This window comes from Lacerta agilis, chromosome 6 (assembly GCF_009819535.1).
Source record: "Lacerta agilis isolate rLacAgi1 chromosome 6, rLacAgi1.pri, whole genome shotgun sequence".
NCBI classification, from domain to species: Eukaryota; Metazoa; Chordata; class Lepidosauria; order Squamata; family Lacertidae; genus Lacerta; species Lacerta agilis.
The window spans coordinates 43,070,575-43,087,931 of NC_046317.1; the positions used below are offsets into that span (position 1 = coordinate 43,070,575).

Genomic DNA, 17,357 nt, shown 5'->3' on the forward strand with positions numbered 1-17,357 from the left:
AAACTGACAAGATGTTTATTGCTGTTCAAAGCTTGCAGCCGGCGCAGTTCAGAAATGTTAAAAAAATGCTGCTTTCGTTCCATTATGCACACAGTTGGACAGCTTAATCATTTCCGTGCTAATACCGTATTTTCCAGCGTATAAGACGACTGGGCGTATAAGACGACCCCCAACTTTTCCAGTTAAAATACAGAGTTTGAGATATACTCGACTGCAGATTCTCCACCCGGCATATAAGACGACCCCTGACTTTTGAGAAGATTTTGCTGGATTAAAAAGTAGTCCTATACGCCAGAATATACAGTAATTCTCCACATTGACACCCATCTCATCATCCAATTCACTTGTTCCATTAGTGCAAGGATTTACATTGGTGTAATGGAACCCTGTACCTACCCCCTATCTGCTCTGGAGAGTTGGAACCATGGGGATAAGTTTTAGAGGGCATACAGGGAAATGGGAGAGGTTGCACAAGCAGAAATCCTCCTGCTGGTGGAACATGGTTGTAGCACTAGTTTGGCTACAACCCAGAGACTTCATACCATTTTGGGATTGGACCTGAGCAGCATACTCCTGGGGTTCTCACCTGAATGCCAGGGATTGAACCTGGAACTTTTCTATATCCTAAGCATGTTCTGTCCCACTGAGCTGCAGCCTTTCACATACAATAGAAATCAGAATGACAAACCAACACAGTCGGTTTTGAAATTGTTCTGCATCTGGTCTTTATTTGGGGTACAATTAAAATCATGAAGACTTGCTGGTTCATCTTACTGCTAGGCAGAGATGCTGCTACACAGATTGTATGCCTCCTTTGTCAACGTGGCAGATTTCAGAGGTGAGTTGAATGGCATGCTTTTGGTTCGGATACTCGAGCAAGGGTAAGAAGCTGAATGCTCGAGCAGTGGTGGCATGTGAGAGAGCACACAGGCGCATGGTATTTCCTGAAACACTGGCTTGTATGGCTCTTGAGCTGATGGGATGAAATCGCCACTGCTATCTATGGTGATCTCACTGGCCAAGAAGCTGTCTTGTGGCTTTCGGATGCTATCAGACTCGAGACTGCAGGCTTCTGCTTTAGTTCCAGGCTTGGCTTCCTCGTGAGCCAATGCGCGCTGGAAATACGATTCCGTTTTCAGCTGTTTCACCCAGGCTTTTGCACGTCGCTTCTGCTGGATTCCTTTCCTCCATTGAAGAAATAGCATACAAATGAATACCACCATGTAACAAAATCCTAGACTTCCAAAGTAGACGGGCAGCAGACCTGCAAATAAGAGCAGATAGTCAGAAGAGTAATGTGTACTATAATTTAGTCTTGTAGGACTACAACACATGGCAAAGGCATATACTTTAAAAAAACTTATGTAATATTACAAAAATGATTCCAAAACCCTATTGTAGATTGTTTCAATTGAAGAGTTTGTCCACATTTTACCTTGGGAATTGTGTGTATTTGTGTCCATGTTTGTGCTTAAACAGCTAGCTCACAGCCCCACTCAATATGGAATCTTTTTTAATACACTTCCATCAAAATAGGGGCATAGCAGTGCATAGTTGGCTTCACTGTGGTACACCAACTTCTGGCCTCTGACATGGTTTAGGTTTTTGGGGATGCAACTTTTTCAAGTTTTTGTGGTTTCAGAGAAAAGTGAAGGTGGTGTTTGCAGAGAGCTTTTGGAAATTCTGCGTAATGTTTTCCCTAATTTATATAGAGCTGATTCTCAGTTATGACAATCAAAGCTATGAAACTATGGGTTGTGATCCAAAAAAAAGGGGGATAAAGAAGACTAGAATGACTATTGAACTTCTTCAGATGCTGCTACAGCAGCTGAAGAAACAAATATGTCAATCCTAATCTGACTACTGGGTTAAGCCTTCAACTGTGGAAACATAAACACATTAAAGAAGTTGTGTTATGAGTTCCTCCTTTTTATCTACTTCCATTATAAGATATCAGAATACGATGTTATCAAGTTTATAGTAGAATTAATGTCCAATAGTTTCCCAAGACATTTCACATTATCCTTATTATCCTTACTGGATAATCTGTGAGGTTAAGTTGTGATTAACAACAAAGCTGCATTCCTCCATCCTTTCTCCCTGCTCTGTTGTGAGCATTTGTGGGGGGAATATTTGGAGGTTGTACTGGATATGTATGGATCATATATATCTCGGCTAAGAAAATGGGGACCAAATGGTAGTAAGGTCATCATGCCACCTGCGGAGGAAATGTGATGTGTAGCCACCACAGGGGTAGCCAATTTACGGCCCTCCAAATGTTTTGGACTACAGCTCCCATCATCCCCAGCCAGCAGGGCCCATGGGAGTTTGAGTCTACAGCACCTAGAGCACACCATGTTTGCTATCTCTCACCTACCCAATTAAATATTGCGGATTCTGCATGGAGAATTAAATGTGTCTGCTTCTCTGTCAGTGCCTCTAAGTGCTACACCATAATTCCAAAAGTTTTAACAGTTATTATATAAAGGGGAGAGCTTCCACAGAGTGGCACTTAGTAGTGCAACAAGCATTGGCAAGCAGGTGCCAGAATGACATGAACTCTGCTATTGTGATTCTGGAGTAGAAACTGGCATCATTCTCTCCCTCATACACATGCGCACGCAAGCACACACCCTAATGCTCCAGATACAGCTGTAGCCAACAAGTCTACCCATGCACATGCCCTAGAGCAGGGGTAGGCAACCTAAGGCCCGTGGGCCCAATCGCCTTCTCAATCTGGGCTGCGGACGGTCCAGGAATCAGTGTGTTTTTACATGAGTAGAATGTGTCCTTTTACTTAAAATGCATCTCTGGGTTATTTGTGGGGCATAGGAATTCGTTCATTCCCCCCTCCAAAATATATATAGTCTGGCCCACCACATGGTCTGAAGGATGGTGGACCAGCCCACAGCTGAAAAAGGTTGCTGACCCCTGCCCTAGAGCAATGCCATGCACACAACTACTTGTACCACCTGCAGAAGAAAAAGTTACGCTTGCTTAATGCGTTAGAAACTAGACTTACCACTGGAGATAATCATTATTGATCCACAAACACTTGGGAATGTGTCAAATCTGTCTTCACAATGTTAGGCTATTTGTTTTTCTAGTTCTATGGAAGGAAGGAAAAATGAACTAAAAGAGCATATGGATGAAGTGACTGGTGTCACTGGAACAGAACGGCAAAGAGCTGAACACTCCAAAGCCTCACACTGAGACAATGGCAGCTAGGATACCATTCTAGAGGGCCTCAAAACACAGGACCGCCAGGCAGACAAGCAGGAGAAAAGGAGGATGACTTCCTCCTCAGGTGGAGAAAGCCTTCCTTTCCAGGCTCTTGGCCACTGCCTGCTCCAGCCTGACTTTCTTCCTCTTCTACCTGCTTACTCATAACGACATGCCCCTAGGATCAGATTCTGGCTTTTGTTTATTATTGGTACTAGTAGTCAGGGCTGTACCCCATATTAGTCCTACTCAGAAGTAAATCAACTGAAACAGATGGGCCCATGACTACTTTAGCTCCAGTGGGTTTGAGTAGGACTTGGTTAGATAATCATCCTAGGGTTCCCATCATTGTCATCCTCATAATTGTTTTCTTATTATTTTTGGAACCTATATCTTTGGCTTTGGCTTGTTTTTTTCACCTTCAAATATAACACATCAGTAGATTCTGGCTGTCACAGTTTATAAATCTGTTAATGTCATCATAATCATCAGCTGTATTTCTCTTCCTACCTTCCCTCTTCATTTTGGGCCGGTGGTAGTTGATGGGAACCCTGAGCAACCTCCAAGAGAGCAGTACTACAGTAGTCAGCATAAGACTTCTGCCAAACCTAAAGGGCTGGCAGGAGGAAGTGGGAGGCAGGCATGCCCTAAGGTGGCAAGGTTTTGGGAACAGATGATGGATGGCATCAATAAACTTGCACGCATCGCCAGAACCCGGAACCGACTTTACTGAATTTGTATTTGAAAGAAAACCAGGACCTGAAGGACAAAGCCTTAATCCACAGTACGTATCATCACCACATTTTGGAAGGACCTTCATGCAGCCATCATAGCAACTTGGACAAGAGAATGTGGCCGATAGCTCTCGTTTGTGAAAAAATTAACACAAAAACCGAAATTAATAAAAGGAACAATGGTGAAACTTTATCACATACACAAACATTGCAGCAAATTAAAGACCACCATCCCCCAGGCAATACAACCACTTGTGGATAGTGTAATAATCCTCTGTATTTTGTTACCTGTCATAAAGCAATATGCTGTCTCTGTAAGGAGAATTTCAGCATCACATTGGGGTCTCCAAAATGGAAATTGAGGGGGAAGTTTTGTGGTGGGAATTAGGGGGAGTGCCAAGGTATGGGGGTCTGCCTGAAGATGCCCAGTGGCAACAGTAGCCCTGGGACAGAGAATCCTTAGTTCAGTTGAAAGCATGGGCAACTGCCACCTTCAGCTCAGTTTCAAAGTGCAGTTAACTGCCATCTTTAGTCCAACTGAAAGCACAAACAACTGTCCTCTGCGCTTTCCACTGAGTTGAAGAAAAGTGTACCCTACTTAATGGGCGAGGTTTTTTTCTCCTGTTTGAACAGAAGGCAAAGTCAGGGCAGAGAGGGAGCCCTTCTGAAGCGAGACCCTGTCAGCATATGACACAAACTTTGCTCTGGCACCTGCACTCGTTGCCAATTTGCTACTGGGACAATTTCAAGGTGTTAGTATGTAAAGCCCCCAAGAGCTTGGGACCAGTGTACCTGCTAGATTGCCATTTCCACAGCCCTGCCTGGAGATGCCACCGACAGGTACTCTACCCACTTGAGATTCAGCCCCTTCCCCCAATCATGTCTGGCTGGCCTGGTCACTGGGGCTGCTGGGAGTTGGGAGTCTAGTGAGACTCCTGGAGAGCTCCAGGTTGCGGAAGCTTGGCTGAGTGTCTTGTTTGGGCAATGATCAGCACATTCAGCCATGGAACTGGCTTGATGACCTTGGACCAGTTGCTATCGGTCAGCCAAGAACAACCTTTCAGGGTGGTTGTGGGAGTAAAATGATGGTAGGGAACCACACATATTCCTAAACTATGTTGACAAAGAGTGGGCTAAGAGTTTGATGAGTCTTTTATTTCTTCCTCCTCCAAGATTTGGTTCAGCACCTCATCCTTATGAATGGGCTTTACCTTCGGCTTTACCTTCAGTGTGGACCAGTTCTGGTGCAATTAATAGAGTCAGGTGGGCAAAGGCCTTCAAGGAGAGGTCTTTTGGCTCTGTCCTTCCTTCATGTGGCCCCCTCCCCCTGGCATGGTCCTCTACAGAAGCAGCATATATATATTGGGGGGTGGGGGTGGGGGGGTTTGCACATGTGCCCATCAAGCTGTGTGTGGGAATTATCCCTCCGTGTGTGGTGCTGTCAGGAGGGGGTCATGCAAATGATGCACGTTGTGCAGAATGGAAATATTTGGGTGCCATGTTCTATCCATGGATGCAGCTTGCAGAGGGGAAATTTGAGAGGGCAAGGGAGCATGGGTCCGCTGTGGGGAGCAGAGCACATTTCTTGCGCACGGGTGCCTGCCTGCCTGCCTGCAGAAGGGATTTGTGCTGCAGAGCTGTTGTGGAAAATGCCTATGTGGTTGTGTTGACAGGTGTGCAAAGGAGGGGTGTAGACGCTAAAGGTATCTGTCTATATGGCCTTTCCAAAGGCCAGGTTGCGCAGTCAGCTGGGGCCTGTAAAAAGCCAGGCTGGGAACCATCTTAAGTTGAGGCTGCATAGGCCTTGTGGTGCATGTGATTCACATTCTATTCAGTTGAACCTCTGGTTACAAAGTTGAATTTTTTAGCAATGCCCCCCTAGTGAGCCTTCTTTTGTTCACTTCTTTTTATTTCGAGGCAGTGCACACCTATGTTTGTGGAACTGCAAACCTTTCCAGTCTTGTGTTACTCCAGTCAAATCCCACATATGAATGTGGGGGAAAATGATGGTGTGTAGCCTGGTGTAAATTAATTTGTAGCCTGGGGGGATTGCCACGGCGTGGACTGTCCCTGAGAACCAGACTGTCCCCGAGACAGGTGAGGGTGCTGATCCCTTATTTTCAAATCCGAAACTTGACAGCTATGGTGTTGATTGCCCTGTGCTGAAGTACAGACAATATCAAGCAGATGCAGCATGGTTGCATTTTCAGAGTAATGAACATTCTGGGATTGAAAAGACAGGAAGGAAAATATGGTTGGAACTGCAGGGGCGTTGAGTGGAGACATGCCTGGCTTCAAGTGTTCCCTTCTTTGTTTCCACACCTGGGGAGCTGCTTTCATGGAGGCGTGAGTGCACTTCAAGCTACTTTGAATGTCTTTGTTAAACAAAAGGCATTGCCTGTGTGGATAGCATTATTTTAACAAGGCGTATTGTGTGGGCCCATCAGCCACCCGCATGTCCTTTTAGGAAGGATAGTAAATGTCTCTACTGGGATGCCTCATAGCATCTCCTGAGGTGTGGTATGGACAGGGCCAGATTTTGGTTTGATGAGGCCTTAAGCTACTGAAGATAATGGGGCCCTTTATATGTCCAGCTGTCCTTTGTTAACAACAAATAGTTGCTGTTTTTGTGTTGAATATATGCTATGTGGTAATTTATGGACCTAATAGATATCTAAAGCCATTTGCACATGTTGCCATGCAACCAGTCCATGCAGAATGTAGGCACCCTATACTGTATATAGAAATAAGCAAACCAGTGATATTTTGGCGAGCAGGCGGGGCCCATTACATAAATCATAGGAGCCTACACAACACAAAACACTGTTGCTGTATGTAGGTTTTATTTTATTTCTTATCTTATATTTTGGAAATGTACATCCAGTGGTTTTTTCCTTTAAAAAATTTTTTGGGCCCCCAAGAGAGTGGGGCCCTAAACTATAGCTTGTTTAGCTTATACGTAAATCCCGCACTTATGGACCACCCCGTGCTCCACCTTTGCCGTGGAGAAAGGATTTAGTAGTCGGAGCCGGTCTGGGGGAGCTTCCTCCTCACCAAAACTGCACAGGATCGACCAGCAGCAGCAGCAGCAGCAGCACACCCTCAGAAATTAGGGGGCTTCCTGGGTGCCTGCACCCTCCTTCCCCGCGTCCGCCGCCGCCCATTCAAAAGGAGTCGCTGCAGCTCGCCCGCCCGCCGCCTCCGCCTGTTGTTTCTTCCTCCACCGGAACTTTTGTGCCGGGCCGCGGCGGCGAGAGGGGCGGTGTTCCGCGTTGCTCTCCGCGGATGTGGGCCGACAGGAGCGGGATGGCGGCGGGGCACCTGCAGCAGCTGTGGTGGGGTGCGGCGGGACTGGGGCTGTCCCGATGGGCGCTGGTGGGGCGCTTCGCCGCCCTGCGGCCTCTGGGCCTGCTGCTGCCCCCGCAGCCTCGACTTCTGGCGGTCTCGGTTCGCGGGGCGGCGGGCGGCGGGGGCCTGGAGGCGAACCCCTTCTTCGCCAAGTACCAAGGCAAGATCAACGAACTCCGCAGGTAACAGAGGAGGCAGAGGTGTCTCGGGCAGAGGATCGGGGAATTTTAACATAACCCTCCGGAGTTAAAATTATTGGGGGGGGGAGAGAAGCGGGGATCTGATAGCAACCTCCAAGTCCCAAACTGAGCAAGGGTGCCCTTTCCCCCGCTTTGCTTAGGCAAGCTCTTTGTGTATGGCAAGGGCAGTGCTTTTACTTTAAAAAAAAATGTTTAGGGGTACTCTTATTTTGACTCCAGAAAATCACTATTTTATAGTTCAAATCAGGAAAAATAAAAGACAGTAAATGGAGAAAAGCAAATGTTTATGGGGGTATGCGTACCCCCGAGTACCCCCAGAGAAAAAGCACCGGGCAAGGGTATGTATGTAACCCTGGGCACACGTGTAAGAAACACCCTCCATTTGGACTCGCAGTGGGACTCGCTTCAGGATCAGGCTCTCACCCGCCTCTCCCGTATTTTAAAAACCTTTGTTTTGCCACACCTCCTCATATGGTTGTTTACTCTCCGCCCTAACCTTGTGTGGATTCAAGGTCCCCTGATTTAGGAGCTGCTATAAATCAGAAAGAGTTGCTGCTTGTAGTTTTGCTCTTGCAGGACTTCCGATTAGCCGCGCGCTTATGGGTTGCTGCTCTCCTGCCATCCTGTTGTTTTGCTCGCGCGGGTTGAAAGGAAAGCTGAACGGATATGTTTTTTTGGCCCACCCTGAGCTGCTTGGGATCGGGCGGGAATAAGCTGAAAATGAAACACCCGCGAGTGCCTGGCAGCTATATAATCAGTTCGAACTTTGATTCAGATCCAATCCAGAAATTTTTGAATCCCGACTGGATCAAAGGAACGAAGTGAAAAAGCAGCCGGTGGGAGATTCGAAGCAAGCAGAGTTTATCAGACTGATGGAGGAAAAGGCAAGGCCAATATCCAAACCCCATTTGTCAGATATATTTTATTTATTCCTGACTGCTGTTTACGTGTGTGTGTGTGTGTGTGTGAGTGTGTGTTCCTGTCTTGTTTAATTTATGCTAAATGCTTTTCAGAAAAATTGATGAAAGCCTTTGTGATGGTTGCTAGATTGTGCATTCCAGTTAGCTTAACAAAACATGTTTGTTTTGGTATACACACACATTTCACATGACCACACAGAAAATGTAACTAGTGCAGGTTGGCCACTTCTTACCTGTATATCTAAATCGGCGTATGTTGGCATATGAATAAAATACTGTTTCTGAAGAAAAAAAGTAGGTATTCAATGTTTTCAGATGATTTTTATACGTTGTAAAAGCCACCAACAGTTTTTGTAAATGCGTGTGTTAAAATGATTAGCAATTGGAGGGATGGGGTGGGGGGAACCTGCTATCTCATTAATTTGGTGCTTAGAAAAAAATACTTCGATAATACAATCCAGTGCATGTCTACTCAGAGGTAAGCCCCATTAAGTTGAATGAGACAGTCTTAGGTAGGTGTGTATAGGCTTGCCCTGTAAAAGTTTTTAAAAGGACTTTATTATTCAATAAACTGACATTGCAGCCCAGTTATTTTTGTAACAATGTATATTTTTATAATAAAAACTCTCAAAAATATCAAAAAAGGTTTTCCCTGTAAAGGATTGGAAGTTTTTGATTTGGGACCGCCCCCCTCCAAATCTGCAATTTCACATTATATCATCAGGAAATCTGTGTTCTATACTACCATTAATTGCAATGTTTTCCACACAATGCCTTGGCCTACGTATTATTTTTAACTATCTGGGTATGTGTGTGTGTCTCTAGATTGCTCTCCTTCCTTGATAAATAGCTTTAACAATTTTTTCATTAATAAGGTTATGATGGCATGAAGGATATCTATTTAAAATAAATATTTTTATATTTAATTTTAGTTCAGAGAATCACTTCATGGGTTCACAAAAAATAAGGTAAGCTGGTATTTTGTAAAGCATCCTTTCTTTTCTTATTTATCTTACTTGTGATTGTGTATGGAGGACGTGACTTTCAGTTCATGTTCAGCCTTTGGCTTATGTGTGACTGTCAGCAAAGTTCTCCTTCTGAGGATGCAGACAGGCAGCTGTTTTTTTAATGAGATCTTCTACATAAAGTCTTGTGAGGAACCAGCAGAGTCTAGTTCTGCGACCGCCAGCCAGTTGCCTTCCATCTATTTGGACTACAGCTTCTTGTGCTGGCTGGTGCTGATGGGAGTTGTCATCCAAAACAGCCGGAGGGCACCAGGCTGGCAGAAGTTGTGTTTGATTGCCTCCCATGAGCTGTCAGATTTTGTGCTCGTGTTTCCTGCCTCCCCCCCCCACCTTCTCCCCTGACAGCCCATTAGGTTTCACAGAAGTCTTATAATTACTATTAAACCTTCTTATTGGACATTGCTGCATTTTTGTCTTTCATGATGAATTTGTCCATGTATGTATGTGCAATAATTCAGAATTTTTGTTTCTTTTCCTCTTATCATAGTGTTTCGGCTTATGTGGTTTAACTGTTGTCATTTGTTACAGACACTTGATTCTATCCTTAATGTGGAGATGATGAAACGGAAGAAGCCCGAAGAAATAAAACAGGTGACCCAAACTGAAGTGTTAGAAACATATTCCATTTAGCTTTTGTAAATCGTTTATCTCAACAGAAAGTATTTCGTTGTGTTAACTTGTGAAAGTAGATATGTAGCTATAGATATATATCCAAGGGCTCATAACACACTCTGGGCCATTTCACACATGCCTGTTTCTTAAATGGAGACACTAGCTGTGAATAAAAATAGGAGACTGCTATCAGGGAAGTGTCTGTTATGGATCAGGCAGCTGCTATTCACTACATTTCACTCATAATGATAAACTCATGGTTGTTATGCAAAGAGATAATTTCCTTGCGAGAACAGTAATGGGCAGAAGTCTGTTCCCATATATTGCTTTGCCTGTTTGGGTGCCCTTTTCTTTCATTGTGTGGTGTGGTAGATAGGGTCTTTTTTGTAGCGGTAGCCCACTTTTAGAATACTTTCTAGAAGAAGGGTCATTTAGTACCCACCTTGGTGTATTTTTAATATCAGATGAAGAGCTTTTTGTTTCCCCCAGGTCCTTTTAAACATCAGCTGATGCTTATTTATTTAAATAGAATAAAACCACCACATCCCCCCCCCCCTTCTGATGGCTGGATTGTATTCAGCTAAGTTCTACTCAGTTACGCCCATTGAAATTAATGTACCTAAGCTTGTCATCCCCATTAATTTCAATAAGTATGCTCAAAGTATGACTACCATTGGGTGTAACCCAGAGAAAACAAGCAAGAAGAAAGGGAGTGTGCGTGGGGGAAGGAGATAAGGTGCATACACACCGATTGATGACAGATATTCCAAAGAGTATCTTGTCAACCTAAATATTTTCATTTTTATTTTTTTGGTTTTATACTTCTGCATGCTATTTTATTATTATTTCTTTTATGGTGACCATATGTTGTTTGAATTGTTAGCTGCCCTGAAAGCCCTGCTGATGGATAGGATAGACATCCATGAATGCCTAACTCCCCATTCAGAAGCTTGATCCAGCCTCCCTCCATCAATTTTTTCCTATGCCTGTAGACTCAATGGATTTATTTGATGGCAGTAAAAATTAAAAACATCAGATACAGTGCTGGGATGGTTGTAGCCCAGCACCCTATTGAGGATTCAACTTAGCCCCTCCTAGAGCATCTGATCAGTCAGTGATGAGCAGAGAGTGGGCCATAATTTCCACTCCTCAGCACATTACCTGAGGAGAGGGAGGCTATGTGTGGGCGTGCAAAAATATGTGCAATAGTGTTGGGTGGCTGCACCCACCCCTAGCATGTGACCCCAGATGCTTGGCCAAAGGTGAATGTGGCTTAAAAAAAAAGGTTAGCCACCTAGGCAGTAAATAAATAAAATAATTTGTGCAGTGATCCTCTGTTTATTCCAAGCAGATAGAATCAATCAGGGCTGAAAAATGCGACAGTCAAGACCAAGCTTCCATTGTTATTGACTAATCATATAAGTAGTAATGTGAATATAGGACTATTGCATTTGGGTGGTTTCCAACAAAGGCTGCAATTCTAAACCTACTTCCTTGTGAGTAAATTTTGTTGCATTCAGTAGGACTTACTTTTGTGTAGACATGGTTAGGATTGTAGTGTTAGACACCCTCGGGGTAGACCGATTGAAATTAGTGGTAAATAACTTAAGTTCATTGATTTCAGTGGGTCTGCACCAAGTATGATCTTAGGTGATGGTCTATGAAGTTAATGTTCTTTCTTTCTTTCTTTCTTTCTTTCTTTCTTTCTTTCTTTCTTTCAGATATGGAAGCAGTATTATTCTGGAGAAGACACAGTTTATGCAGTTATTCCTGTAAGTACAGTCAATACACAACTGTGTGAGTGCTGTCGAGTTCAGGGCACACTGGTCTGCTATGCAGAATATCTTTTGCTCTTAGCAGATACAGTTCAGTTCAGTTCAGTAAGTTTATTGTGCTAGCTGAAGGCCATGACAAACCATACAAACACTATAAAAATATAGAACAAATCCTCTGCTTAAACCAACAGAACTGTGCAATGCAAGTGAGACAATAAATGGGAAGTCACCATGAAATACAGTGTATTTCAAATTATATATCCTAATCTTCCTTGCAATTTACTGCTATTTTGTCCAAATCCTTCTTTTTTGCTTCCAGGGCAAAAAGGGCCACTTTATGAGTCACTGAGGTGTTTGAGTTATTCAGCAGCCACAGAACTCTCTCCTCTAAGAAGGGACTGCTTTCTTGAAGAAACGGGATTTAAAAAGTGTTTCCTAGGTTCTGTTTATAATGGGCAATGTAACAAATAGCGAAGGATGTTTTCTACTTGTGGTTGCTTACATATACAGAGTCCATCTGCATATGGAATCTTCTTATAAAGTCCTTAGATATTATAAGTGGCAATTAGCTATTCAGACAAGAACACTCAAGCACCTCTGATGGATTGATATAAACCTGCAGCAAAATTGAATATTCTTAGTACAGACTAGAAGGCGTTGGAATTCTTCTAAAAGTATAGCATTATGTTATTATTTTTGCTGAATTTTCTCACACATGAAAATCAGTCTTAATTGATTTTATAGGCCTTCAGAAGTTAAAAGGAGGTATTTTGATGTTGATATGTACTGTGGTTTACTGTCATTTTTAATATTTAATTTTTTGAGTTAACCATTTTTAATGCTTTGTTATTTTGCAAACCACTGCGAGCAATTGGAATGATGGGGTGTAAATAAATGTTTTAAATAAACAAAAGCAAACGCCAAACCCCTAAGCTTTCTTTACTATCACTGAGAGTTAGTTAAATATGCTTCCCCCCCCCCTTTTTTCTACAGGGAAAGACTTTTGATCTGATATGGAGGCGAGTTCAGGACTGCCCATCTGTAAGTATAGTACATGTGTCTTGATTGATTTCTTTTGGAACGGAGCTTTTTATCAAGGTTATCATGCTTCCTGCCCACCTTGATTTGCTTCTGTGTTACAATGGATAACATGTTGGATTTGGAGCAGGATTCCCTAAATTTAAATTTCCACTGCACTTTGAAGCTCATTTGCTGATCTTGGACACTGTGTTTCAGCCTGACCTACTTTGTAAGGGTATTTGTAAGAGTAACCCTTTGTACACCTTCTGAGTGCCTTGGAGTAAATACAAAAGACAAATACAGTCGTACCTCATGTTGCGTTCGCTGTGGGTTACGAACGTGGCAAACCCGGAAGTGTTTACTTCTGGGTTTTGCCGCACATGCAGAAGCGGTCTGCGCATACACAGAAGCATTCTGCACAGGTCGCGCATGCGCAGAAGCGTGTTATCGCTGCTCGGGTTGGGGACTTTTTGGGGTGCGAACGGCACCCTGGAACAGATCGTGTCCGCAGCCTGAGGTACCACTGTACTATAAATCTCTTTAACATCTAAGTGACAGTCAAACATAAATTTACAAAGTGTAGTTCAGACATTCAGCTCTAAGGCCTAATGACTAATTTGGAAACCTTGGTATTGTGGTGATATTTTGCCTATCCTTTTATTTTTATAATAATTTGTTTTGTTTGTTTTACAAGTAATAGTTTATAACAATCCAAATTACATCCCTATTTCGAGATTTCACCAAATCTCGGGACTTCTCACCTTCCCCTCCATGGGTCCTATTGTGCATATTATTTCATAATCCATATTTTGTATCTTTCCATATTGTCCATGATGTACATTTTGCCTATCCTAATGCCTGTTCCCCTACTGTAAAGGTTGTGGGCAAAACTGGTCTGAGCTAAGCCACTGGGGACTGAGAGGGACTATTTTTATGTAAATAATTGGTCTCTGTAATCTAATCTATTCCGTCTCACTCAGTTGTTGTGGCTGCAAAATTTTATTCTCAAAGCTTCTGTGTTTCTGATTTCATCCTGAGCTGGGATTTGTGAACCGCCCTGAGATCTTACGATGAAGGGCAGTGTATAAATCCAATAAAGAAAGATAAATTAATTAAATTTAATTAACCTATTTGATTTCCCCATCAGTTTCTATATCCACTGCCAAGAAAGGAGGGCTATGAATTTTTTGTGGGACATTGGTCAGGACCAGAACTCCACTTCACTTCTCTGATAAACATTCAGGTAGGTGAACTTTGGCAAAACTGATTGCCAGAAACAGACTTGGAAGTAGAAACTGAATGTGTTTTTTGAATTACATTTGCTCCTGTGCAAAACATTCCATAAAACACATGGCAATTCCTTGTTTCAGAAGATTCCTTTCAGAAGATTCCTCTAAAATGGAGGCTAAGGCAGAGCAAAATAAACATTTTATTTGCAGATATGGTTATTCATTTGTCCTTACTGTTAGCCTTATAAAAGTGTCTTAACCACTTCAGAGCAAGACAAGATAATCAGCCATGTTTCAAAGTCAGCTTCGTGCTTTGATTGTTCTAAACTGTTCGTCAAAGATTCTGGGTTTGGATGAAACAGGAATCCCTAGTTAATTGGATACTTACCTGGTTTGGTTTGCTCCGGCTGTGAAGGGCTTCCCATGCACGGCCAGAAGGTTCGTTCATATCTCAGTTTATTAAGTTGAGATATCATTGTTCAAAGTCTCTCGGTACAGAGGTGTGTACAGTACAGACATGGGAAGTTAAATAGTTGTTGGAGCTAACTGTGTCCTGTAGTAAAATACTTCCTCATCTTTTCCTGTTGAAAGTTCATTTGGCTTCTTTTAGAGAAATTCAACATCCCATCACAGCGTTCTCCTGTTTTCTTATTTTTAAGTTTCCCTATTCTTTGCATTCCCACGTATCTTTTCTGTGCTGTCTTGACTTTGTAGTCCAGAATTCAGGGAGCCCCATAATTCAAGGGACTGCCTATGAAGAGTAAGGTCGCCTACATACTAAGCTAACATTTCAAGCTACTTTTTAAATTTAACACGGTGAGAAGGACACAGTTAGGGTCCAGAATGCAAAAGTCCTGCAGCATGTCCTGGTTGGATCTCCCCTCCCCCTTTTTCTCTGGATGGCAGCTATCCTCTGTTTTAAGAGAAATTGTTTTTAACTTAGGAAGATTGAGAGTTGGAATATTTGTGTCCTTGCTAGTTGAACATGGGTTTTGAGATGCTTATGAGCAAGGATGTCTCTATAGATGTAACACGTTGTTCTCACCAAAATAATTGTGCATAGTCTGCTCAGAAAACCTTGCCTGGAAAAATAAAGTTGTTCAGAGTTTTTCAGCTTTAGGCTTCTGCATGACCCATTCTAAAATAGTTTCATATTGTTGTAGAGCAGAGCGTTCCAAACTTTTCATGTTGGTGACACTTTTTAGACATGTATCATTTCACGACACAGTGATTCAGTTTTACTAGCAAACCAGAGGTTAAATTAACCCCTTTCCGGCCCTGGGTGGAGCATGTGCAGGATTCCCATGACACACCTACACATTGCAGCCGCCACACTAATGTGTCGTGACGTGTGACACTAACATGGAAAGCTCTGTTGTAGAGGCTTCAGATTCCAAAATATCAGCATAGTGTTCACTATTAGTTTTGATTTCCTTTATCTGGTGGGTGACTTTTTGGGTCTGGAAGGTTGTAAGATGCATTGAATAAGTTTTGAAATGATTAGGTCATTATTGAAAGTTCTGGCTTCTGATCTTTGCTTGAAGGACCACATTGCATATACTCCTTAATAATATATTTTTTTATTTCCTTTAGTCTCGAGGAGAATCTTCACCCACCCAGTTGGTCCTGTATCATTATCCTGAGCTACAAGAGGAAAAGGGCATTGTACTGATGACAGGTGAAATAGATCCTAGATTTTTGGTAAGCACCTTGGTTCTCACTGCCAGATGAAGAACTTGAACTCCCAGCTCTGTTTCTGCCAAAGGCTTTAAAATGTAAATCAGATCAGAACATAGGTAAGACACCAGGTTGCTAGCACAGGTTCATTCCCACTGTCATAAGCTATGATTTATAGCAGGCATGGCCAAACTTGGCCCTCCAGCTGTTTTTGGACTGCAACTCTCATCATCCCTAGCTAACAGGACCAGTGGTCAGGGATGATGGGAATTGTAGTCCCAAAACAGCTGGAGGGCCAAGTTTGGCCATGCCTGGTTTATAGTGTCCAGAACACAAGCAGCATGTTGTTTCCTCCTTTTAACATTCTTGTTGGGTTTTGTTTTTGCAGCTGAGAGTATCCTCGAAGCATTCTCTTTTACATCTTTGTTTTTCAATGCACTGGGGGGTGTTTGGATTTGATTTTTGACATGAATGAGCATTCAGTCTTGAAATCCTGTCCTCCTTCAATTGTGAGGTGTAGTGTTGGGGGAGAGCAGTATCATGGCAGAGCGACATTCAGTTTCATAACTGGTGTTCCCATGGGGCCAGGAACCCGATTGACTGCACTACAAGCACTTGGCCTTTTACATTGCAGCTGGATTTGCCATCCCTGTGACACAGAACAGGATAGTCACAAAACATGGATCCACAGTCCATTCCTGGACTTGGGTCAGCTGGTGAAAGCAGGATGGTCTTTGGACTAAAGGACCGTCACTGGCCTGACAACTTTAATTGCGTGTCTTTCTGTTTTGCATCTTACAGACTGTCACAGAAGCCCAGTGCCTAGCCAGCCAGGTGCAGCTTTTTTATGCCACGGACCGTGAAGAGACCTACCGTTTAGTGGAAGAGTTTAACCACCGGCCAAATGAGTTTAAGTACATGTCTGTAATAGGTGAGCTTGAACAGAGCAGGCTGGGGGAAGAACTCAGGCCTCAGCAGGACCCGCCATCGTCCACTGCTTGAGTGGTGGGAGAAGCCTTGAAGAGACATGACGGGTATCGGAAGCACTCTTGCCTTGAGTTCTGGAGCTGCTGCTTCCAACTGAAATAATCTTGATGGGAAAGGGGTGATATTGACATCTGATGGGGAGAAGAATATCTTACAAAGTGACCTACACATCTGGGAGCGTGGAGGTACTTGTACAGCCTTTGTTTCTGGCTGGTAAGAGAAAGAAGGAAAGCATAACCTTGATATCCACCTGGTGATGTTTGGCATTTGATTCCCCCCCCCCCCAAAAAACGCACACAGACCAGCAAATTTCAGCATTTATTTTAAAGGTTTATTTAAATCTCTTCATCCAACAAGGGAACATAATTGGACGGGGGGAGGGGGGAGCTAGGTGACACTGCTGTTGATGGATGCAGTAAATATCATTATTTGCATCATAATATGCTACGTTCTTAGACAAAATATATGTTTTTATTATTTACACTAAAACACCCTTGGCATACAGGAAGCTACAGTCTAAATGAAAATGACAATTCCCAGCCCCAGAGAGCTTAAAAATCTGACGGTAGGAAGAGAATAAGCACAAAATGGAAATCTGTTAAGGGCGA

At 43.1% G+C, this 17,357-nt stretch overlaps 2 protein-coding genes across 3 annotated transcripts; one reads left to right on the top strand and one right to left on the bottom strand.

Annotated features, from left to right (window-relative positions):
• Positions 1 to 699: 699 nt before the first annotated feature.
• TEX38 (testis expressed 38) lies at positions 700 to 4,348 on the bottom strand. Of its 2 annotated transcripts, none has more exons than XM_033152219.1 (2): positions 4,245 to 4,348; positions 700 to 1,264 (listed from the first exon to the last, which is right to left on the bottom strand). In XM_033152219.1, the coding sequence occupies exons 1-2, from the start codon at positions 4,249 to 4,251 to the stop codon at positions 777 to 779; spliced, it is 495 nt and encodes a 164-aa protein (XP_033008110.1). In that variant the 5' UTR covers positions 4,252 to 4,348; the 3' UTR covers positions 700 to 776. The 2 variants fall into 2 exon arrangements, with proteins under 2 accessions (XP_033008110.1, XP_033008111.1); XM_033152220.1 differs by lacking the exon at positions 4,245 to 4,348 and adding an exon at positions 3,023 to 3,181.
• Positions 4,349 to 7,164: 2,816 nt separating this feature from the next.
• On the top strand, positions 7,165 to 17,030 carry ATPAF1 (ATP synthase mitochondrial F1 complex assembly factor 1). The gene is made up of 9 exons (XM_033152221.1): positions 7,165 to 7,486; positions 8,280 to 8,388; positions 9,357 to 9,392; positions 9,978 to 10,040; positions 11,783 to 11,833; positions 12,830 to 12,877; positions 14,004 to 14,099; positions 15,679 to 15,786; positions 16,564 to 17,030. The coding sequence occupies exons 1-9, from the start codon at positions 7,242 to 7,244 to the stop codon at positions 16,762 to 16,764; spliced, it is 957 nt and encodes a 318-aa protein (XP_033008112.1). The 5' UTR covers positions 7,165 to 7,241; the 3' UTR covers positions 16,765 to 17,030.
• Positions 17,031 to 17,357: the final 327 nt, after the last annotated feature.